The following is a 17296-nucleotide window of genomic DNA, read 5'->3' as shown; positions in this document are numbered from 1 at the left end:
GAATTTGCAGAAAACATGATTAATACGCCACAAAATAATTATTTTATATACACAGTATTCAGTGCAGAGCACGTGGCAGCCGGTAGAACAAAGAACGGCATCCAGTTGTGAACACAGCGGGTGGGATCATCACGACCCAGGTCGTGCTGCTGCATGAAGCAAAACATGCTCGTGTCAGTGCGCTTTTATGTTGTTGGATGCCGTTTTTGGGCTCCATAACTACATCTGTACGTTACCACAGCTGGACTGGCACTGACTGGCAGGTATGTTGATGTCTGCTTTGGGTTTACGTGGAGTGTTTGTTATGCATTCGCAAATTGTCCACAAATTATTTTAGTTTGTGATGTGGACATGCTAGACATGCGATATATCCATTTTACACACTGTCCCAGTCCGCTGCCAAGCCGCAGTACCCCGTCAGTTGCGGATATCAGCGGATAACGGCGGATATACAGCGCAGAGATTGAGTATGTATTGCGTATGTAAGGTCATCCGCAGCCAAAATTTTGTGCGGCTCAAAAATCCTAGCAACGGAAAAAGGTGCCTCTGCGGATAATTGCGGACGTGTGTGGTTGTCGGCCGACTTATACAAGCATGTTTCATGGATATTGCGGACGTTTAGCGAATATGAACCAATTCCGTGCGCAATTCATACACAAATCATCCTAAACGCCAGTGGGACCAGGCCTTAAGTGTGACTGTAATTTTTTTACAGTGATTCAATAAAACACTCTAAAAATGAACATGTACTTAATTTACCGTTGTCAAGCTGACCCACAAACTGTTGTTTGAATGGGAACCATAATATACATTTGATTGTTACACTTTGTTACAGTTGGCTTTTCCCATGGAAACAACCAAGTTTTGTAGTTAACATAACTAGATTAATTAAATATGACATTGTACTTTTTTTTTTTTAGAGTGAAGCAAGCCAGTGATTAAGTTGTGCAAATAATGAAAAATATATTGCATTTTGTTTTGTTTCTGGAAGCACCGATTTTGACAGACACAGCTTAATCTATTTTTGCGTGGTTTTTTTTTAATGTACAAACAAGGCCAGTTAATTATTTCAAGTTTTTCTTTACATTAGACACTTTCTCTGCAGTACTCAGACCATGCCTGTGCATGTGTCTCTTGGCATGCATTCTGACAACTTTTTGAGAATGAAAATACACAAGGAGCAGTGAAAACATGCGCATGTACAGTAAATACATATATAAACTTTTGAGACTCTGAAAATTAGTTCCAAGTCAGAAATCATTATTTCTTCACTCCCTGCTGAGTGCAATCAGATATTTCAAAACAGGAAATCGAGTGATTTTTTATAGAGATTTTTGTTGCTTTACCATGAGGTCGGAGCCAACTTTTACTTTACTGCTGATGCGTGTCAGGTGATACGTTTTCATGTATCAGCTAATATGCAGCGCACTTGTAACACACTTGGAGGTGCCGTGGGCTTGGGGGAACCTTTTTTTCTGCCCTGTGAGTAGCGCACATTCAGCAACAGACTCCATCTGGTTTTACCGTCCAAATCCACAGACAGAGAGAAGCTGTGTTCCCCAGTGTCCCCCTGCCTGTTACTGGCCCTACCTCATGCTGTGACATTAATTATTGTGTTTTTCCATATGTTCCATGCAAGCAAGGCCAAGATCCATCTCTCATCCATTCAGCCTGGAAACTTGGAACAACAGTCCCAATAAAGCAGTGTTTTATTTAAGGTCATATGTCGCACTCTCCTTAGTCGTTTATTTTTTTTTTTCAGCAGCAGCACATTTTATAGAATTCCTCTTAGAAGAATTACATATTTTTCTATTCTTCTGCATTTCACTTTCTACCCTTGCAATGCCATAAAGCCTCAGTAGACACAAAGTGCTTCTATTTATTTAGCTTTTAGTTGAGCTCTGCACCTCAGGACAGATCAATAATGTTGTTTTTAGTAGCTTTTGATTTGGTAGAACCTGGGTGCAACTACTCCAGCAAAAAAAAAAAAAGAAAAAAAGGTGCTCAGGGGGACTGGTTCGGGGTGAAAAGTGGAGATCATTGTAGACCTGAGCCAGAACACAGGGGAAAAGCGCCACAGCAGGTTGATTTCATGCCCCAGTGCAGCGGCAGTAATTGCACCCAGACCCATTTTATTGCAAGTTGATTTTAAAGGAGGATGAATGGAGAAACATTCTGTAAAGTGTTTATTTTGGGGGGATGACCTTTATTAACCCATTTTCCATGCAGGTTCCCCTGAGGTAGCCTCGCTCAGTGCTAGATTAACCCACAAAGGCCTGTGGTAGTTGAGCTGCTACCCGTCATAGCGTTTCAGGAAGCAGAGGATGACAGTAAGATTGGACCTTACAACATGTGCGCAAAACCCCCACACGCCACTTCTGAGACATGAGCTACTCACCCACTCCTGACACACATGCAGGGACTCTGGTAGTTTGTATTGATATTCCCAGTAGGCAGCAACATGATGGATGGGGAAGGTTAATATGTGAGTCAGAGGATGACTTTAAAATGAAATACAAGGAGTGGCAAACACTTTTCAGCCTCCTGCTGCTTTTCCTCTACAGACAACAGTTGTTGTAAATTACAGGATTGTCTTCAGGCTTTTATCACCTGCATAAATGATCAAGGTTATGTGAGTAATTGGTCTTCTTTTGTCTGCAAGCAGGGTGGATGTGTGTTCATGCACTGGCTGAACAAACTCCTGTACAGCATTAGGCCGGTGATAGTAAGGGCCAATGACTAAGGGGAAAAATGAAGCAAAACTAATATCAAACAAAACTTATCCAGGGAATTCAAACAATTCAGTTGCACTTTACATAAACTGCACCCTTAACTTCATTTTTAACCATTAAGGGTTTGTGGGCTTGCCATCGAGTTCATGTCAATGTCTTGTTATGTTTTTGGGATAATAAGTGTTACATTACTTAATCTAAAATGCAAATATATTTATCAAATTCCCCTAAAATCTGCTGTCCACAGGTACCCATAGCTTAAGTATGTGTACCATGTATTGTTCATAAGTAAAAATAAATAAATAAATAAATAAATGTATTTCATCCTCATTAATATGCAGGGTTGGGTAGGATCACTTTGAAATGTAATCCAAAAGTAATCAGATTACAAGTAATCCAAATGTATGTACATACATACATGTAATCCACATGTATTCTTTCAAAGTAATCCTACCCAACCTTGTTAATATGAACATATATGCAAACAAACAAACAGCCCATATGATCACCAGAGAGTATCTATGGTGTAAGTGTAAAGTGTCTAACGTATATTGTGAATGAATTGTGTCCAGAAGAATGCACCCACACTCTATGTACGCAGACGTACAGGCAGACAAGTTGCAAGCATGACAATATTTTCACTATGTCTAAAGTAGCAGGATATAACAATACCATTCATTCAATTGTGAAACATTTTCAACACTGAAATGAGCAGGTGTGATTCTACAGAGATGAAATTTAAATATGTCGAATTCAGATTTTACATATGAATGTAGGAGTCCTGTGTCCTTTGAACTTTTCTTTGTCTGGCCGCACATGCACATTCAGGGCATGAGATTCATGCATGTGCACGTTTATTGCATGCGAGTCCTCCTCGTGTTTATAATGACATAACAGTGCTCATTAGTTACTGCAGAACTTTTTTCAAAATGGCAGCTGGCAGTCGCTTCCTGGACATTTATCCAGAAATCACATTTAGAGGCTAACAGTCTTTCTCAGCAGTGCCAGAGCTTGACTAGAATCCATGTACATCTGGTTTCCTCACATAGAGTAGCCTACACCTGCCATTCCTTCTGCTCAGAGTAGAGGAGGGAGGTTTGAGGAGGAGTGGCCGAGGAGGGAAGCTTTAATGTCATCCAGTCACATAGTCATAAAATCATTCATAGTAACTTTAATGTAAAAAAAAAACAACTGGCATGTAGGTAAGGACGACTGAATGCTCCTCAAGTACTTGATAGATTGACATTCTTTTTTTCATTTATTTATTACCCAAGGCCATCAAATATGGCCATTGGGTATTGTGAAGGCTTTGCCTCCATCCGTCCATCTGTCCGTCTGTCTGTGCTCAGCATAGGTTCAGTCCTATTACTGCCAGAGTCTTCCATTTCACAGGGAACATTCTTGGGACATAGACCTTGGACAAGTTGTAAAGATGGCTAACCTTGGCCTATTTTAAGAGATATTTTAAGAGGTTAAAATGTCTCATTCTTTTCCTACTTTTATGGTATGACATTGCAGATGGTGTCGGTAGCTGCTAACTTTGCTTCATTTTTGGCTAAATATAATGCCTTTCCCATACATTATGTAAAAGCTAGCAAAAAAATAAACACTTCTAAAACTGAAAATGCTGGTTTGGGAACCTAATATTACCTCTGGAGTCATTTACAAGACATTTCGCAGATGCGTGCATGCTAACTTCTGCTAACACAAAGCTAACTTCCGCTTTTGTCAAAAGCTCATGTACACATACACGCACGCCTTCCTGCAGATGCCAGTTGATTGATTGATTGATAGAGGGGCTTTATTAAACATGTACAAATTGTATGTAAGACAGTAGGATCTTAATAATTAACTAGAAGCACTTGGAGAGCGCAAACCTCCGCCAAGGCCATAGGGTCACTGACGTCACATGGAATACCCTTTGTCAAAGAGACTTATTCCACATCATTTCACGCATCTACCGTCATGTTTCAGATTCAGTGGTTAAACCCTTAGATCTTCAGCAAATGTATTTATAAAGAGAAACTGCATGAACTACATAAGTTTTTTTTATTTTCTAATAACAAGTTTATTCAATGAGGAGAAACAAATGGTAAATTATTGTTGTGTGGTAACTTAATTTTTGTTCAGCCTTTGTGACCCATCTTTATGAAGTTAGATGCAAAAATGTTGAAATTGACCCTATCCTGCAATGATAAAGAATCCTTAAAAAAAATGACTGGATCTGGTTCGTGTTCCGGATCATTACCAAAATTTAATGACTTCTAAGTTAGGCCAAGATACAGCCCTGGTAAAAAATGTCATTGAAATCCGTTGAGGATTTTTTGAGTAATCACGCTAACAAACCAACCAACAAACAAACGGACGCGGCCGAAAACATAACCTCCTTGGCGGAGGGTAATTAAACAACTGCAAATTATAAAGAAGACAATGCTCATATGGCTGAGGGTATTTTAGCATTGCGTTATATTTTTTTTCTTTACATGACAGATTTAATGGTCAGTATTACATTTTCTTTTTGGAAGGAGGGAAACATTCTCTTTCACCTTATAGAGGTGAAAAATCCAAGAAAAGGTTTCAGAACTACTGCATTAGACAGTTCTGCTGACACTTTGTATATACTGTCCCAGCTAATGTGTCCATGAACGCCTCTTTAAACACGTGTGGTACTTAGAGATGCGGGTACTGTAGCTCCTCTTGTCCCGCATGTCAAATCCTCCCACTGAACACTGTGCACGTGGGGTCTTTGATGTCTGTAGGTGAATTTGTGGTTTAGATTAAGAGCAGGCTCCACTCGGCCAGGTATTGTACGAGCACACGAGGTCCATCGTTGCCAGAGAGCCTGCTGTCAGCATGTGTTAGGAAGAGCTGTGATCTGCTGTCTCCCCCCGCAGCGGGCCCTGTGTTTTTGCGTACCATGACTATGCTTAGGCCTCTCTCTGATCTCTGCTCCCTATCTGTTCAGCAGGTCCAGGGTCACATGCCTCCGCTTATGATCCCTATTTTTCCACACGACCAACGCACTCTGGCAGCAGCAGCCGCAGCCCAGCAAGGCTTTCTCTTCCCTCCAGGAATGTCTTATAAGCCAGGTATGCTCACCATCTCTTTAAGTGCCAGTAGTTAGTTCATACGTGGGGCCACTCACTAATTAGCATGCTCTGCTCTGTCTGTTGGACTCGAGGGCAATTTTCTCACCACATCGAACAATGACGTTAACTAAAGAACAACTGTGAGAAATCCAGTGACTTGCCACATAAAAGATTTTTTTTTTTTGCATTGTTTTATCCTTAAAATTCATCTCCCATAATAATTACTGTGCTTAAAATTTCAGTTCTTTGTTCTGATTTTGAGTTGAAGTAATTAAGATGACAGTGTTCTGACCATATGCTTGAAGATGATGTAAAGAGCAGGTAAAACGTCTTTTCCTGCTTGTATCAACATGTCTCTCCTGCTTGCTTTGTCTGTCTTCTTTCTTTCTTTTTTTTTTTAATTCAAAACAATTTTGTGGGGAAATTGCTGAAACATGTTGACTGATGCCCTGCCAAGGCAGCAACCTCCTACTCATAACCTCATGTTGTTATGTAGTGCTCCTTAAACATTTTTCTTTAAACCGTTTTAACAATCAATGACCTACATCAGTCTTTGCCCCATAAAACTGCAAAATCTTACCACCTATATTTGACTGATTTGTAGTTACAATCACTGTACAAGTAAAATTTCAGTAAGTTATAGGAACTTGTGTTTATATAATACATCATAAATTCTTGTTGTGAAATTGTTTTAGCAACATCTTATTTTGAGTCATATCTGAGATTTTTAAGGTGCTGTGTTGTTTATAAAGGATTTAATCCTCACTTATAGTAAATACAGCTCAAAAATGATTTTCTCAGTTAATTTGAAGACCTTATTTCATATTAAGTTTTAAGTGAATTTTCACTTCTTCCATTAGCACATTTATCTTACATACGAGGTCTGTTAGAAAAGTATCCGACCTTATTATTTTTTTCAAAAACCATATGGATTTGAATCACGTGTGATTACATCAGACTTGAACCCTCGTGGGCATGCGAGAGTTTTTTCACGCCTGTCGGTTACGTCATTCGCCTGTGAGCAGTCTTTGAGTGAGGAGTCGCCCACCCTCTCGTCGATTTTTCATTGTTTAGGAATGGCTCAGAGACTGCTGCTTTGTTTGATAAAAAATTTTTCAAAAGCTGTAAGGCACAACTGAGTGGACACCATTCGATAAATTCAGCTGGTTTTCGGTAAAAATTTTAACGGCTGATGAGAGATTTTGGTCTGGTAGTGTCGCTTTAAGGACGGCCCACGGCACCTGACGGTGATCTGCGCTTCGAGGCGGCAGCGTCTCGCCGTTTCAAGTTGAAAACTTCCACATTTCAGGCTCTGTTGACCCAGGAAGTCGTCAGAGAACAGAGAACTTTCAGAAGAAGTCGGCATGAGGAGTTTATTCGGACATTCCATTGTTAACGGACATTTTGTAATGAAAGAACGTGCGGGCAGAGTCGCATGTCGGGCCGGACCCGACCGCGGGGGGTCGCGACAGGAAAAACACCTCCGTTGGAAACCTTAACGGGCAAGTTGGAACATGCCCAAGCTGTTAAACAATTTCTCAGTTACTCACTTGCTGAAAGCCATCAAAAACCGCTTGAATTTTACAAATGGTTTTCAACACGGAGGTGTTTTTCCTGTCGCGGCGCACACAGATTCACGAGTCGTCACGGAAACGACTCGGCAAATTGGCGCGCACGTCTTTCATTACAAAATGTCCTTAAACAGTGGAATGTCCGCATAAAGTCCTCATGTCGGCCTCTTCTCTCACGACCTCCTGGGTGAATTAACCCTTAAATTAGGATGTTTTCAGCTCAAAACAGGCCGACGACGGCGCCTGGAAGCACTGCGCGACGTCCCACTCCATGGGAAGTCCTTACAGCGACAGAAACACCCCATAATCTCTCATCAGCCATTAAACTTTTCACCGAAAACCAGCTAAATTTCTCGAATAGTGTCCACTTGGATATTCCTCACAGGTCCAGAAAAAATTTTGATAAAGCAACGCGTGCCGTCTCGAGCAGCGTGTGAAACAAAGGAATTCAGCCGAGAGGGCTGGACCAGTGCTCACTCAAGGCCTGCCCACAGGGAAATGACGTCACCGACACACGTGAAAAAACTCACGCATGCGCACAAGGGTTCAAGCATGATTGGTGTAATTGCACGTCATTCAAATCCATATAGTTAAAAAAAAAAATAAAAGTGTCGGTTTCTTATCTTAATACACCTCGTACAAAGAAGGCATTTTAACTTTTATTAATAAGTCAATTTCCAGTGAGGTAGGTATAAGGACTTGCTTTTGGAAGAAACAGCTTATAAATCTTGTTTTTGAAATCTTGTTTTCAAATTCAAGAAAAATACAACCTTTAAACCTCATAATATGATTTTAAGCTGCTGTGACAAGGATGTAACCACAACAAGAACCATAATAACTAGTATATATATATATATATATATATATATATATATATATATATATAAAATCAAAAAATTTAGGTGTATTTAGCAGTTCCATCTGTAATTTTTTTCTTTTACATGAAAAAGGTTATAACTTTGCTTTTAACTTGTAAGATGTTAAATAAATAAATAAAACGAAAAATTAAATTAAAATCTCCCACTGAACACTGCTAATTTGTACTTGTTCAGAAAACTCATTTTGAGCTTTATTTTACTAGTGTTAAGAAGTGTTGTAACTTAGATTGCTGTGTTAATTACAAGCATCTTAAAATTCTTGATTATATAAGTGTTGATTAGACATTTTAATTATTAAACAAATATAGTTGATGAGATTTTATGTTTTTACAGTGTGCGTCTCAGTTCGAGCTTTGTACTGTGAGTATGTAGCTGCTTAGAAACTGGATTTGTGCACAACAAAAATCTTGGACACAGGTGAGTAAAAAGAGAAGAAAGGTCACAATCAAAGAAAATGACTTTTGAGCATTGTGCAGCAGATGTAAGACAGTGCTAGAAGAAGGACAGAAGCTCGAAAAGAAGCATGGGGAAGCCAGCAGGTTTGCAGCGAAATATTAAAAGGTGTGGCAGCGCAGTTAATGAATTAACTATAATAGCACAGGATGAAAAAGAAAGTCAGCTATTTTGGAACTACAGAGCCATGACAGCTTAAACAAAGTGCCTGAGGGGGGACTCTTTTACCAGTGTGCTTTCTGCAGTAGGCTCGACACGGAAAATGTTTTAGTTCAAATAACAGGAGCTATTATGGAATCATGGCCAGGGGTCGCCATGCGCGTGCTTCCTGCATAATTCATAAGTTGACAAAGAAATAGAAAAGGAGGTGTGAAAATGACTCTTGAAGTCTGGAGAGCTATTTCCAAACCCCTGTTATTTCTGCCTGTCCAAAATACACAATATATCCGGCGAGTACAATGTTATCGCCGCCACCTGCGGGGCGTACAGGATGCTGCCGTGTCCTTTCTTCGTGAAGTGAGTGGTGGAGCATTCATTTCCAATGCTAAGGCACGCTAATCTGATGTTATCATTATGAGATGGCTCACGGGGACCACGTCTTATGACCCCCGGCCCTGTGGCGCTGACAGGGCAGCAGTCATTCTGGCACCGTGGTGGTAAGTCATCACCCCGTCCACTCACTGTGCTCAATGAGCCGGTGCTGCATGGTAGACAAGCAAGTCATTTTTTTTAAACAAATAGAAGTCCGTTGTCTGTTTACACGTTGTCTGTGTTCAGTGTGATGTGTCTCTAATGGATCTGCAGAGTGAGCCGATAGTCTTCCTCACAGACATCCAGCTGACTGCTGACAATTTGCTCACGCTGTCTCCACTCGTGTGCTTTACACCGACGCTCATCTGTCATAGTAAGAGTTTCTGCCTCTGTGTGGAGATTTAACTGATTTGCGGTTCGAGTCTTTTAAAGATACAGCAAATGAAAAACTAGGTGGATGTGAACAAATTTGATAAGTGCTTCCTGTATGGCTTTGTCACATATGATATCAGCTTCAGAACACTTAGTGTCTTCACTTTAAAATAATAATACACCTGCATGTTTATTTTCATATCAGTTTTTTTCCTATTTATCCTGTGAGATACAAGATGAGCATGTCACAGTGCGATGAATCCTCATAAGACATTTCATGTGGTCTAATACATACAATGCATGTTCTTATGAATTTCCACTATCATGCACAATGTGTGTTTCACATTTAACTTTTAGAAATACACTTTAAGGTTACAGTTAAGCAGCGTTCTGGCTTACGCTGTCATGACGCAAAATCAACAAGGCTGGACACAATATATAATGTGCACAATGTCTCTGACACGAGAGACACGCATTTGAAAATGCGCCGGGATGTCCTGCATGTCTCACACATTCAAAACATAAAAAAAAAAAAAAATCCATTTTTAAAATAACCTTATCTCTGTTTTGTTTGTTTCTCCTCATTGTCAGAAACTCAGTCACCAACATTTCAGTGAGTCGCTGCTGTCCCTCCATCCTGCTTTGGGGTCGGCCTGATCTGTGTGAACCTAAAGGCCAAAGCGTACCCATCCACATTTGTGTTGAATCTCTGTCCCCGTCTGACATCTAACCACTGAATGCGCGTTTAAAAAGACAACGCCACCAACTTATTACATTACATTACCTATTATTATTGGCGTTTTAAATGGATTGGTGTAAGATTTCACAGATGGGATGGTCGCTGTGATTTCTAATCTGTGCAGAGTGATGCTTTACGACATGTGATGTGCGCAAAAATCAAACATTTAAAATCGACAAAATACTGAAGGCGGTCTGACATGGCATGTCGTGCGAGTAGTAAAAAAATAAAAACAAACAAAAAAACCACAAAAAGCTGCAGAGTAAATTCATCCAGTGCGAATGACAAGAGTTGTAATCCAATTCAAAAATATTTAAAGAAAAAAAGTGGATACATTTACACTCTGTCTCACGACGCAGCTCTCTGCTGCTATCAGATTAAACACACTGTATGTACACTTTTGAACACAGCAGCAAATTCTGTATCCGTCCAATGTTAATGGGTTTTAATATTTCAAACAATATTCATGCTCTATGTATAACATCAAATGACATTAAATATAACACAAAATAATGAAATATGAAGTTTGCATCACATTTGACTTTAAATTCAATTTGCTCAAGTTTTGGCTCTTACAACACATAAAAACATAACAAAACCTGAATGATTTATTTTATGTTATTATGTCCATCAAGGACATAATAAAATCATTGGCGTGTATTTATTTATTTATTTGTCTGTCTGTCTTACTTTTAGCAGAATTATGGTAAAACTACTGCATGTATTTTGATGAAATTTACATTAGGCCATGGAAGACGCCATTAAATCTTGATCCAGAATCCGTATGTGGCTCCAGATCCAGATCCGGATCAAGATTTCACTTTATATCAGCTTTTAAGGAGTATGTTAAAAATAGTTCACAGATTCTCACCACATCTAGACCACAGATAGATATTAGGGCATGGAAGACTCCACTGAATTTTAGAGATGGTCTGGATCTGGATTAGTGAATGTCAGAAATCTCAGATTGCTCTTGTTCTGCTTTACTTAAAAAATTTCCAGCCAATTCTGTACATGCAAAAAGAATAACTACATCAAACGGCTGTTTCATTTGAAAAGACCTGTGCCTCTACAGTGGTGTGGAAAATGAAAACCTTTAGTCATAGATTTGCTTTTGTTTGTATTGACATGGCCAAAAATTCTAATGTAAACCCTGGTTAAGGTTAGACAAAGTTTTACGGTTAGTCTGTTAATAACTATAACAATAAATATAACACAAATGTCTGATTTTTGGAGGAGGGGGTGGTGGAGATGGAAAATATCCCACCTTGTTTTCAGTGACAGCCTCCCGACTGATGAATGAGACATATATAAATTTTTGTGCATTGCTTTTTGTACATTTTACTTCAAATTTTTCATGATAACCTGCACAATAATGTTTATAGGCCGTGAATATTGAATTAAACCTGACGCAGTCATTTGATAAGCTCCCTTAGTAAAAACAAACAAACAAACAAGCAAGCAAAGATAATCTATTTTATTTTGAAAATATGCAGTCAAGGAATAAGACAAACCCATATGATTTCAGTTATGTGTTATTCTTCATATACCAAATATGAAACCAAATGTTCTCTTTTAATCTTGGTTTCAGGGCATTCAACAAATGCAATAAAATGAATTATAAATAATTCACAGTGACCGATTAATCAATAAGAAAAATGACATTAATTTTACTGCTGAGTGACACAGTTAATTCATCTTCATTTCATCTGGTCTAATGAAGGCTACATCTGTCAGCCTACAGCAGATCTATGAGTTATATTTCATGGTACTATGGGAGGAGGTTAATGCTTTTGAATCCTAGCTGTGGTCTCACTCGCAGTCCCGTCTAGCATTCAGAGTCTCTGCACTGGTCATGGGACCAACCATGGGGTAAGCAAAAACACAATTTCACACACATTTCTGCTCCTCAATGGCACAGCAGTGAGAAGCAGAAATGCTGGGCTCCGGCGCATCCAGCACAAGGATACAGACTGTATGCACCCAAGACCAGGACCTTGGAGCCCCCACCCCCTCCCCCAAATCAGAGGTGATGTACTCACTTACAACACGACCCTGTCCAGGTTTCACATGACATTTAAAGACGCCCAGCAATTTATTAACCCCAAATCTGACGTCATAGACGGCACACAGAGACAGAGAGACGGACAGAAGGAAAGCACTGCCAAGAAGAGGAGGAGGTGCAGAAATAGGCACACCGCACGGCACCCCCTCATGTCCAAACCCAGCACCATTTGAAATCACTTCTCCTGTGCGATTTTATTTGCTACTAAATGGGGATTGAATTTCCACGGCCTGTATCACATTGTGCTGTGCTGTACAAGATTGCAAAGTGAGGCGAGCGGGCAATGGAAAAGTGAAAGAGAAGGTATATACATTTACCTTGTCTGCGGCTTAATGGCTCCATGTTTGTGAGGAGAAGTGACAAGCAGAAGTGGGGTCTGAGTTAAGGCCAACAACCCCTCCCTACTCCTACCGTGCTCCCCAACCCACCCCCTGCCTCCAGACACATGCTTCAAACCAACGTCCGCTCTACGAGTGCACCGCTGCTTGTCTCACTAGGGCTGTTCTCTCTGCCTCAGCACACTAGGTTGAAAGCTTCTGGTGGTTATAATACACCCCCATGGATATCACTTATACAGCCACTGTTTGCAGAATATGCCACCAGTGGCGGCTGCTGAAAATATTTCCAAGTAGAGCTGTACAACAGTCTTTGAGCAAGGTATTAAATTTCAAATTGCTCATCATGTCAAGCTCTGAGATGGAAGGGTTAGTTTAGTCGAAAACCATGAAACACATTGAACCCACACTGATATGAGAAAAGATGTAGAGAAGGAACGTTTCTTCTCGAGATCAAAATTAGGTTGATATTTAATATCTGTAATCAACCCTGCTGTTAAAAAAAACTAAGTAAAGAAAGATAAATACATTGCCATGGCTTTCCTATCATTAAACTTGAAATTTCTATGTCCTGTGAAGGCAACCTCAGTCCAATGTGCACAACCCTGACTCTTCTTGTGCAATGATCCTATTGCACAAGAACAGTTATTCATCACCCACTGTTTCTGTTGGCATTGTTTGTTTGTGTGTTACTTCCTTAATTCATAGGGGGGAAATGGGAGCTGCAGCAATATTAAAATGTTATATATTCTTAGTCGTATGGGCCAGCTGTTACTCATACTGGGTTTTGCTGTCAAGGTAGAAAATTCTCGATGTGAATCTAGACCATATTGGAATTATGCGATTGAGCTTTACGTCTAGATAGGTGCAAAGCTGTTGCATGGATCCAGAAATATTGTTTAAATATCTGGGCTTTTTATGCATTTCAGAGACATTAAATATGACCCCTTTTCCTAAACCATTTCAGAGACAGAAATGTTCAAGGTTTTCCATCAGCTGAGATATCAATTAGTGAGCTTTGCTCCAGAATAAAGTGGAAACATGCATTCTGTCAAAATGGCAAAGTCTTCTGACTTTGTCCAAATTTGCACACTGTGTGGAACACATATACCAAAGATAATGAGTTTTAGATCAAGTTCAAAGACACAGAGTTAAAAAAAAAATTGGAACATTTCTTCATTAAAAAGGTTTTACAACGTTATCCGTGTGTGTGTGTGTGTGTGTGTGTGTGTGTGTGTGTGTGTGTGTGTGTGTGTGTGTGTGTGTGCATGTGGGGGGTGGGGGTGGGGCTACAATGGTCTGGGAGTACCGATGTGGCTGACAATGTTGCCCCCCCCCCCCAAAAAAAATCGGTCCACCCTGCCTTCACTTCGCATGCGTCATTTTGTAGCATCAGCAGCGATTCACTGATTATCACCGTGTTTCTGCTTAAAACTGACTCTAGATTGATTTAAAAGGTTTTACTTTATTTGATGGACAATAATCATATTATTCCCTTTGATCGCTTAGACAGACTCAGAGATCGCTTAGACAGTCAGACTCAAGAGAGTCAGACTTAGACATGCTGCTGTTGTGCTCTGATTGCTCCCCCATCTTTTTATTGTGAAATAATGCTGAATTTATGTGGAAATGATTGTTGTACAAAAGCTTCAGATATCTGTCGCTGAGTTAGATGTTGACTGGAGTGCAGTTTTAAGCAGAAACGAGGCGATAATCAATGAATTGCTGCTGATGTTCCTAAATAATGCATGTGCAGTGAAGGCGGGGTGGGGGGGGGGCGCATTGGTACTCCCAGCCACTGGATGTGTCTGAATGACAAACAGCATTTCTATATGTTGAGTAATTCCTCCTAACGTGATCACATTGATATGAAAGATAGGATTTTTTTGCCTTCATTATTGTGACTGCACACTTGTTGTAACCAGTTTGCACTTTGCTTTTGCTCTGCTGCCAAAGCTGTCACTCACAAATCGCATTGAACAGTAGCTCAGCAAGTCTGCATTTGTATGGCCTGGTTAAGAAAACAAGCAGCTCCTTCTGCATCGTCACTAATTGAATATAATTCTGAGCACAAAAACATATTCAAACAACCCCCATGAGAATGCTTAGTTTGTTAAACGCTGTACGATGCTCCTGTTACAATTATTTTCCAGGAGCACTGAGCAGGTGGAGGGAGGAGGGTATGGTGTGGAATGTTCTGAAGTAATCCTTCTCCAGTCAAACCAGCTTAGCCTTTTTGTTAATGCAGATGTTTGGGCTTGAAGCCGAGGGGCTGGTCGCTATGTGCCACATTGCTGTGGCAAAGTATGGGAGGGCCCAGGATCCGTCCCATGTTGGCACATGCCTGGTCGCTTTAGGCCGGCTCATTGTCTAAACCTGTATGTATTGTTGTCTCTGTCTGTCTGACAGGTGATAACTACCCGGTGCAGTTCATTCCATCCACAATGGCAGCTGCAGCAGCGTCAGGACTCAACCCCCTCCAGCTTCAGGTATGTACAGTATGATGACAAAGAATGTACAGGGATGCCCGCCAAGCCTGGGGCAGAAAGGACGGCAGCTGTACGCTAAGTAATGAGCTGCACACTAAATAATCCTGGAGGCCCAAGCTCACACATGCTTATTACCTTACATACGTATGTAATTCATCCCCGATTAGAGAAAATTTATCCCCACTGCCAGGTAGAAGAGCTGGGAAAATAATAGTTATTAGGGGGAACGATAATCACTTTCCAATAAATTTATCAGGACCTGTGTCTTATTGCTTTTATCACAGAAATATTTCTTCTATCAGGCTTTTTTCCCCGCTATGGGACACAGAAAACAGAGTCTAATTTGACATACATATAATGTATTTATACTGAGGGATAGTGAGTTTGGTATTTTAGCTGCTACCACCCTTCAAGCTCCATACAGCATTCTGTTAAGAAAGCTGAGCCAGGTCGGGCTTATCCCAAAGCCCGAATAATTACTGTGTATTCCAAAGTACTCGTATACGTTTTTTATTTTTATTTTTTTAGTGGTTGGGAGGTCCTGCGGCCGATATACCAAAAAATCACATTTTTTATTATTTTTTTCCATGTTTTTTTATTGTTATGGTGGGAACAAACTGGAGTGCCGAGAGGAAACCTGTGCAGACACACTGAGAACATGCAAACACCACACAGAAAGGACCAGGCGGGAAGCGATCCCAGGACCTGTTTGCTGTGAAGCAACAGTGCTAACCACTGAGACACCATGCTGCCACACACTTTTGTTATTAATACTAACACTGGTCAACACAGTTTTTCTTGCATGGAGTTTTTCAGCGGATTTTGGGTAATTTGGGGGGCGCTAATTCCGAATATGGTGTTAGTTTTTGCCAATCACATCACATTTTTGAGATATGAAAACATATTTCTCGTATTAAGCATTGAAGCATAAGCTGCACACTCGCACACCTCTTCGGTGCCATAAACAATATTACGGCTCTTGTTCACATTTCGTGAGCCTGGTTTAAAGACTATGCTTTTGTGCATGATTAGTGGCATCAAACTCGTGAGTGAATGAGCAACTTTTGCGTAATTCATCAATATGGAACATGCAGATGGCATGGGGTGTGCAGCCAGTACATTCTGAGTGCCGGTCCCAAGCCCAGATGAATGAGGAGGGTTGCGTCAGGAAGGGCATCCAGCGTAAAACAAGCCAACCCAACTATGCAGACTCAGAATCGAATTCCTAAACTGGATCGGTCGCGGCCCGGGTTAACAATGTCCGCCACCGGTGCTATTGCCCAACAGGGTGCCGATGGAAATTGGGCTACTGCTGGGCGAAGACGACGAAGAAGAGGAGGAAAACGTTGCCACGAACAGCGGGAGAAGAAGAAAACTAGAAGGGTGGAAATGAGAGTGGGGACTTTGAATGTTGGTAGTATGACTGGTAAAGGGAGAGAGCTGGCTGATATGATGGAGAGGAGAAAGGTAGACATATTGTGTGTGCAAGAGACCAAGTGGAAGGGAAGTAAGAGCAGGAGCATCGGCGGTGGGTACAAGTTGTTGTACCATGGTGAGGACAGGAAGAGAAATGGTGTTGGGGTCATTTTAAAGGAAGAGTATGTTAAAAGTGTGTTGGAGGTTAAGCGAGTGTCTGACAGGGTGATGAGTGTGAAGTTGGAAATTGAAGGGGTGATGATGAATATCATCAGTGCATATGCCCCACAGGTAGGTTGTGAGATGAAGGAGAAAGAAGATTTCTGGAGTGTGTTAGATGAGGTGGTGGAGAGTGTGCCCAAGCATGAAAGAGTGGTGATAGGAGCAGACTTCAATGGACATGTTGGTGAAGGGAACAGAGGTGATGAGGAAGTAATGGGTAGATATGGTATCAAGGATAGGAATGGGGAAGGACAGATGGTAGTTGATTTTGCAAAAAGGATGGAAATGGCTGTAGTGAATACCTACTTTAAGAAAAGGGAGGAGCACAGGGTAACATATAAGAGTGGAGGAAGGTGCACACAGGTGGACTACATTCTTTATAGGAGATGCAAGCTAAAAGAAAT

At 40.7% G+C, this 17296-nt stretch overlaps 1 protein-coding gene across 5 annotated transcripts in view; it reads left to right on the top strand.

Moving 5' to 3' along the window:
- Positions 1-17296, top strand: part of sox6 (SRY-box transcription factor 6) — a 419745-nt gene that overhangs the window by 312776 nt on the left and 89673 nt on the right. For 3 of the 5 annotated variants that reach the window (XM_034191205.1, XM_034191191.1, XM_034191206.1), the window contains 2 exons: positions 5698-5821; positions 15175-15254. In XM_034191205.1, the coding sequence (XP_034047096.1) occupies positions 5698-5821; positions 15175-15254 (204 nt within the window). The remainder of the gene's footprint in view (positions 1-5697; positions 5822-15174; positions 15255-17296) is intronic. The other 2 variants (XM_034191199.1, XM_034191207.1) reach the window with 1 other exon arrangement.

Source organism: Thalassophryne amazonica, chromosome 2 (assembly GCF_902500255.1).
Source record: "Thalassophryne amazonica chromosome 2, fThaAma1.1, whole genome shotgun sequence".
In the NCBI taxonomy this organism is placed as follows: Eukaryota; Metazoa; Chordata; class Actinopteri; order Batrachoidiformes; family Batrachoididae; genus Thalassophryne; species Thalassophryne amazonica.
Note: the sequence above shows the minus strand (reverse complement) of the source record. Positions and strands in the feature narration are given on the sequence as shown.